Source organism: Uncinocarpus reesii, genomic scaffold, assembly GCF_000003515.1.
Source record: "Uncinocarpus reesii 1704 scaffold_5 genomic scaffold, whole genome shotgun sequence".
Lineage (NCBI taxonomy): Eukaryota > Fungi > Ascomycota > Eurotiomycetes > Onygenales > Onygenaceae > Uncinocarpus > Uncinocarpus reesii.
Window position 1 is genome coordinate 1,481,932 of NW_003052496.1, and position 7,561 is coordinate 1,489,492.

The 7,561-nt window shown below is 50.8% G+C and overlaps 3 protein-coding genes across 3 annotated transcripts in view; 1 reads left to right on the forward strand and 2 right to left on the reverse strand.

The window, feature by feature from the left end:
* Positions 1 to 302: 302 nt before the first annotated feature.
* On the forward strand, positions 303 to 2,457 carry UREG_07539 (uncharacterized protein; the record flags this gene model as incomplete). Its single annotated transcript, XM_002582720.1, has 4 exons — positions 303 to 778; positions 840 to 1,308; positions 1,425 to 1,811; positions 1,876 to 2,457. The coding sequence occupies 4 exons, from the start codon at positions 303 to 305 to the stop codon at positions 2,455 to 2,457; spliced, it is 1,914 nt and encodes a 637-aa protein (XP_002582766.1).
* Positions 2,458 to 3,433: 976 nt separating this feature from the next.
* On the reverse strand, positions 3,434 to 5,771 carry UREG_07540 (forkhead box protein C2; the record flags this gene model as incomplete). The annotated part of the gene is made up of 4 exons (XM_002582721.1): positions 3,434 to 3,512; positions 3,570 to 4,444; positions 4,502 to 5,563; positions 5,661 to 5,771. 4 exons carry the CDS (start codon positions 5,769 to 5,771, stop codon positions 3,434 to 3,436), a joined length of 2,127 nt encoding a protein of 708 aa, XP_002582767.1.
* A 564-nt stretch (positions 5,772 to 6,335) lies between these two features.
* The window catches only part of UREG_07541 (pH-response transcription factor pacC/RIM101), a gene marked incomplete at both ends in the record, with an annotated part of 3,648 nt that continues 2,422 nt past the window's right edge, over positions 6,336 to 7,561 (reverse strand). The window contains 3 exons of the mRNA XM_002582722.1: positions 6,336 to 6,593; positions 6,996 to 7,026; positions 7,485 to 7,495. Coding sequence (XP_002582768.1) covers positions 6,336 to 6,593; positions 6,996 to 7,026; positions 7,485 to 7,495 — 300 coding nt within the window. The remainder of the gene's footprint in view (positions 6,594 to 6,995; positions 7,027 to 7,484; positions 7,496 to 7,561) is intronic.

Below are 7,561 nucleotides of genomic sequence, written 5' to 3' on the forward strand. Positions count from 1 at the left end.
CTAAATTTGAGGAACAATCCCTTTGTATGCAGCTACCAGAAGGATCCGCCTGTGCCGCACATGCTTCATCTGTTTCTCCTGTGTGATATATTCACATCACCACGCAATATTCACTGGAAGCCATCGCCATAGCAATCAGTTCAAATGGCTCTCTCGACGGCCTGAAAGAGTTTTTTTCGTGAATGTATTTCTCTCTTCCTCTCAATCCCACACATCATCATTCAAAACTGCTCCTTCATTTCGTGGCCGTTTCTTCTCACTGTCTTCCATCCCTTCTGGGCTGTTCAACCTCAGTCCTCATGATGAGCCTAACAGATCGGCTTCGGATGCTCTTCCGGGGCAGAGACGAGGGGCTTCTGAAAGCTGATATGGGGTTGAAAGCTGGTGAAGAAGCCTCAGCAACCGTGAACGAGCCTGTCCCAAGCACCAGCGACCTGCCCACCAAACCTGCACCAGTCATGCATCAACTTGACAACAATGACAAGGACGATTCAGATTCCGAGTATGAAGACCCGTATCTCGCTGCTCTCGCGGCTTCAGCCAAAGGACGAGCAAAGCACAATTCTGGAATGACCGCCAAAAGTTTCAAGGGGAGCAAGACAGCAACTTCAACTGTAGACGCGGAGGTGTTTTCACAGCCCTTTGCAGAAACGGGTCATTTTTGTCCAGCGGTGGTTATCAGTCGCTTTCCGTACAAGTATCTCAAGGGAGACCTCTCTGAAAAGGTTGCCAAGGCGTTCTTTGATGCCGGGAAGTTTTGGAGCCGGGAATGGGATCTGTACGTCTCCCTTCATGAGGCAATGTTGCCGTGGATGTTCACTGACATTGAAATATCGTAGATACTATGTCTACCCTCCGACCTCTGTTTCCCCCAACCCGCTGCTGCTTGTCCCGCCGCAGGCTCAAGTCCAGCGGCTTCTCGATGAGATCAACCAAAAGTTCGGCTGCGCGACATCCATCCCCGCTCAGGAAGAGATGGGTGTTTTGCTTTCTTTTGTAAACGACGGGACTCCGCTGCCACAGTTCCTCGGAAGATCTGCCAGCAACGAGGTCAAGAGCAGGCTAGAGCGGAGCATCCCTCCCCGACGCTGCAACCACGAAGGCCCAACGGCGCCATCTCCTGAAGCTGAGCGCGCGTTTGATAATTTCAAACAAAAGATGGGGTCTGCTTTTGACGCCCTTCGCCGCAAGTCCAAAGTGTCCAAAGCCAAGAAGCAACGCGATCAAGCTCAGAGACTTCAGGTCTGGTGCCGCACTCTCAAGCGCACGCAGTGCTACTTTGGCTTGCGGCCACGTCTAGTCCGTTCAGTGAGATATCCACTGCCCATAATGACCCCATCTCTGCGGGAGATCAGGAGGCAGCCGTTAATGCTCCAGCCTTGGCTGCCGCAGCAACGCTTCTTCCGTTGAAATTCCATGAAGAGGCTCCTTTCCCTTTTGCAGACGAGCCTATTTTTATCTGTGTTGATATCGAATCGAATGAAAGGGCGCACAATCAAATCATTGAGATTGGACTCTCGACTCTAGATACCCTGGACCTCGTCGGCATCACCCCCGGCGCTGATGGCTGCAACTGGATGAAGAAAATCAAAACCCGCCATTTCCGCATCTCTGAGTACGCGCATGTCACGAACAAAGATTTCGTCATTGGATGTCCCGATCGGTTTGAATTCGGGAAGAGTGAATGGATCTCGATCAAAGATGCTGCTGCGGTTCTTGAATCGTGCTTCCAACCCCCTTATGCAGGCAATCTCCCCTATGCCGGAGTCGATACAGGACCTGTCAACGCTGAAGAATCTACACAGAGCGATGTATGTAACGTCCTCCGATCCCCTCATCACAACCCCTATTCCAAATAACTGACGCATATTCCAGGACGACGAAGACGGCGGAGTCGCCCTCCCAGCCGATCTCTCTGCCACAACCTCCCCCAACAGCTCCGCTAACCGCTTCACTCTCATCTCCAAGCCCATTCGCCGCAACATCATCCTCGTCGGTCACAACATCATCTCCGACATCAACTACATGACCAAACTCGGATGCACCATCCTCCAAACCACCACCACCACCACCAACGATGACGACGACAAAAAACCCCATTTCCTCGACAGCCTCGACACCGCTCAACTCTACCGAATCGTCGAGCGCGAGGCGCAACCGCGATCACTCAGCAACATCCTTCAGGACCTGCACGTCACCGCCTGGAATCTCCACAACGCAGGCAACGACGCGCATTATACCATGCAAGCCCTGATTGGAATCGCCATCAGATCCCGTCTGGAGCCTGATGATTGTTTGTCCGAGGATGGGGAGGAGGACGTGCGTGGATGGGATACGGCAAAGGCGAAGATCCGTGACGAGTATGCGTTGTGGGACAAGGTTCTGGGATTCAAGGGCGAGTGGGTTGTTGACGAGGAGGACGTTGATGGGGGACTTCCGAAGGGGCTGTGCGTTTGAAGGGCTGAACTAGCTTGGTATGGGTGATTGTAAAGGAGGAATTGGGGCCAGTGTCTTCGGGGATTTGATGCGTTTCATAAGGATATGATCGAGTGGACTGGGTAACTAAATAACCCTTTTAGCACAAGTCGGTAACTAGATAGCTCAGGTAACAATCCGAATAAAGGGTCTTTGCTTAAAAATATCCTTCCAGTGACTTATATTTCTATCTACCGGATTCGAAGCTGTACACACCCCCCAGTCTCTGCCTTGAAACAACGGAAAAGACAAGAACATCCGAGTCATACCTATTTTCTTCCTTTTCTTTTTTACACCGGGGGCCTTCCCCTTTGCCGTACCCGAAACGCCATCCCCCGTCGCAATAGTACATAAAACTGCAGCAAGAAGCAAAGCACGAAGAGATAAATTCGCCATATTTCCCATGAAATGTGCGCCGTCCAAGAAAAGGGTGCGGTAAAAAATAGCGCAAAGCACGCTGGATCAGTCATGATGTAACAAGCAGGTGCAACGGTCATAAACGCATTAACGAGAGTCGTGACGAGGTCATTTCAATGGGAAAACAAAGTCATGGCAAATAGCGGTAGGGGGTGTCGGTGGAATTCATAGCAGAAGCGAAGCTCTCAGTAATATGGCGGAGAAACGAAGCTGATAAAAGTGTTTTAAAAGGGATAATATATAAAAACAACAGCAAGAAAGTAAAAAATCAGGTGGTACAAACCGATCATTTCGCTGAGACACGTCTCCGAAATCCTCTAATGCTACAAGGCAAAGGATAAAAAGGGAGTCTTGAAAACCGAGATCTAGATCTTAGTCAAAGCAATCGGAATAAAGTGTTTGTTGTCAGATCGAAATGCCGCTTGGGATCGCGGACATTGGTAAGATAATTTCAGCACATAGCTAATAGATTTCGAGCAATAAAAGCGAACGGTAGGGTGGCCAGTCATTGTTTTGCAAAAGCCTTGAAGCGGCGTAGAGCTCAAGTAGTTGACGCGCTAGCGCTTGCTCTTGCAGCATTGCTCATTTGCCGATGGTAAGAGCCTATAGGTTGAAAACCACTGTATAAATTGTTAGTATACTGTGAGTATCGGACCCAAATCCACTCGTTAACATACCGTGCAAGGTCAAATCCCTCTGCCTCATTTCCATCCTCCTCCTCATCGTCTTCCCACCTGCGCTTCTCATTTCCATTCGCACCAAACCTTCCGCGGGCCCCTTGTGGTCCGCCAGGCTTGCTCGGGCTCCCAAGATGCGGGGGCGGCGGGCTACTACTTGGAATCGCACTCCCACCATCCCAACGACCAGAATCACCGCCAGCAGGCTTCAAAGGGCTAATGTCGGTCGGCCTGGCTGGGGTACTGCCAATATCTGCGAATTTCCAGAACTGAGCTGGCGAACTCATGGGCATGAACTTGGAAGGAATCTGAGCGGTGCTTGGTGGGGCTAGACGAGGCTGTTGGCGAAGTGGCGCTGGGGTGATCATGGATGACGCAGCATCATCGTAGTAAGAGGATGACAGGACTGGTGGAGATCCAGCAACATTGTCGGAGAGTCCGTATGCCCGGGATCCTTCTCCATTTCGTGGACGCGTTGGCATAGGGGTCTCTGCAGGGTTGGTACCGTCAATGTCCCGTCCACGATCACGGCCACTTCGGGAGCCACGATCAGGCGTATAAGCCTCAACCGGTGCGACTGAGAATGTATGGTACGCCGGCGAACCTGTCTGTGGGGCTCTTGCACTAGGAGCAGGCTGAGAGCTCTCAATGCGATGCTCAAAGCTACTTTGGCCATTGCCTTTGTTGAAACTTGGACTGTCCTTTCCAATGGGCGACGAGGGAGCTGAGGACTGTGTACCCTTATGGGCCTTTTTCCAATACTCCTCACGGTATTCCGGGACAATTTGCCACTTCATGCCCTTCCCTGGTTCATCAGTCCGGCGAGGAACTTTTTGAAAAGCTTTATTCAAGGACAGATTATGGCGAATTGAATTCTATAAATTGTCAACTCCGCACTAGAAGAGCAAGTAGATAGGCAGACAAGAACTCACCTGCCACCCAGAGTTGATATGCCTGTAAAAGGCATATTTTTCCATGATAAATTTGTAAATATTGCTGAGCGACATCTTCTCTTCCTTGGAGGAGAAAATCGCCTGGCCTATGAGAGTCGCGTAGCTGTACGGTGGTTTCAAGTCCTTGGCCGAATCGCTGCTGTAGTCAATCTCTTCGGTGCTCTCCATCATCATACCACGGTTATACAGAGGTGAAGGTTTCACAGCTGTGTCGTCCCCTCTTGACCTTGGCCTTGCACTGGCAGGGGTAGCCTGGCGTTTGGATGGAGTCACAAGCGCGGTTTGCGCTGGCCCAATTCCATTCCTGCCACTAACCCGTTGCTGACCATGAGATGTAAATGGGATAGGCCGGCTGGCGACGACAGGCTCGGGGTGAGCATGTGAAGTAGCGTCCCAGGCACCGGTTTCTTCAATAGCTTGCAATCCTTGCAGCCTATTTATAAAGAAAGGATGGATCACCGGTCTGTCGCCCGGAGTGACAAACATCATTTGGGTATTAGCAATCTCAACGACATCGCCGCATTTGAGTTGTGAGCTGGTTCCGCGCTTCAAGACCGAATTGTTGAGTCGAGCTCCGTTCCGGCCATTGACTCGAATACGCCAGCAAGGAGGCTCTTCGGTACCGTCGTAATAAATCTCCGCATGTAATCTCGAAACGACCTTGTTGGGTCCCAAATCAATATGAACTTCAGGCAATGCCTGTGCTGCTACAGCAACTGGGCTGGACTGCGCATCAAGCTTCTGTTCACGGTCTGGCGGCCGCCCAATGTTCACGTGGAGGCTTTTGACATAGTAAGTCCACTCTCGCCCAGCTATCTTAGCATAGGCCTTGACACTCTCTTGGTTCTCTTGTCTTGTTTTCGCATTTGAATGCTCATCCATCACCGCCACGGGTTCTTTTGCTACACTGAGATACGAAATCACAGAATCCACAAGGTCTTGCCCAGTAGAAATATCATTTTCATGGGAAGAGGCATCGTTCTCATCTCCTGAAACTAGTTCACTGAGGTCTTCATGCTCTGGCTCTAGCTTGTGTTCAACCTAACATAAAGATCCTTGATCAGCACCTGAACGCTAATAGAGACCCCAGAGCATCACATTGGGAGCATGTTCAAAGGGGGGGTTGAAGCGAGCATACCTTTCTCTTTTTCACAGAGCGGCGACTTGGCGATGAATCCAGGGCATCTGTGTCTGGCAACTCATGCAAAACATCCTTGCGCCGGTTGCGCCTCTTGGTAGAGGGCGGCATGTTTGCTGTCTTTATTGACTCTATTGAGTGAGACCCTGCTCGGCGTTTGTTCTCGGCGTTGTTTCAAGAGCCTGAAAGATCAGATCGATGCAGAAGTGGTGCAGAGACAAGAGGTCAAGCACAGAAGGTTTACAAAGCCCAAGTTCAAAAAACAGCCGGGACTGGGATTTAAAGGGAGATGAAAAAGTGATTCTGAGACAATAAGATCTGGCGCGTGGAACAGGCAACACTTCGGAGGAGGACCAAAGTTGATTTTAAAACCAGCGTTTTTGTTGATTTGGATGTCGCCTTGCCACCAGCAAAAACTCTTTTTTTTCCTTTCAAAAACCTTGCCGACCGAGTTTAATAATATTTCGACTGTAAACAGAGGCAAGGGGGAAAGGGAAGATTTCGCTGAATTTTTAAAATAAATTCACTACTTGTTGTGGTTGTCGGGGAAAAGTCCGTTTGCTGGGGGGTGAGAATGCGAAAAGCATGCGGCGGGTTCCGTGGAGGCTGGTAACTATTTTCCAACGCTGCGACGCGCACACACACGAGATTGCTTATCGCGATTTCGAAACCACTTTAACCCCCAAACCGATTGTTCCTTGCACGGTATTTTCGAATCGAAAATGCGCGACGGAGTGATTTTTTCGTAGATGGAGTGGTCGCAGGAGTCGCACGTTTCCAGAGCAAGACCAAGATCCGGGTTTCTCTCCTGGTGACGAGCAGTTGGGATGATATCACGTAGCGATCGGTTTTCGCGTCAGGACTGGGTCCGACAAGGCGGGACGACGGAGGAGGGTGTTTTCTGTGGGCTGGATGTGGGTGGAAGGGAAATCTCTAAACAGCGTGTCTGGACGACCCATGGAACTGGCAATTGGGGGCAAAAGAGGCCGAGTTGACGCCCTGGACGAGCGAGACAATGGAATGTTTGTTAATCAGAACGAGCGATGATGTTGGGGTGCGCTGGCTGAGGTAAGCCGGCGGACCGTCGGGGACGCGCCAAGACAGTACCGCTAGGCCGGATGCGGCAAGGCGCGGGCCAGAGAGGGGGGGGGTTTCGCGGATGGGCCAATCAGATGCCGTGCTAATGTCTTGGCGGTATGTTTCCGTGATACCGCTTAGTCAGTGACGCTGGTTACTATGATGATGATAAGAGCCGTGGGACAGAAAAGACTCGATGATGCTGCTATTGGAGAAATGGCATAGGGCCCGGCAGACGGAGAAGAGCGTAGTACATACATCATGGAAGGGAATTGCATAGACCGTAAAACTAGAAACATGAGCAAAGCAAACAGCCAGGGGGAATATTGAAACAGGTTACTGGAAAGGGTGCAATAGGATCATTCACGGATGGAAGCAAATGAAGCAGCCATAACATAAAACGAGCAGAGGGATAAAGGTGTTTTTTGCGTCGTCAAAAGTCAGTGTGAACATGGCACTGGATCCCGCAACGGCAGAGGGGAAAAGGTGACTCGCGGGGGGGGGGGGGGGGGGGGGGGGACTTGTTTTCACAATATATGAAAAAGCCAATTTATATATAAGCCCCTCAAAAGCTCCCCACCCAAACCCCACATAAGAGGGCACAATGGGAGAGAATGCCCAACAAGATATTTTCACCCACTCCTTTTTTCCTCTCGCCCCCCTCGGGGGCGGCGTCCCTGATCACCACCGGAAACAGGTACTAAGGCTAGAGTTTACCCTTCTGGTTTATACATTTTTGATACTTACAGGCTGACTAACTGTAGGTGGCGGCGTCAAAGGGCTCTCATAGCATACATTCACGTATGGCGAGGGGGGGGATCCTT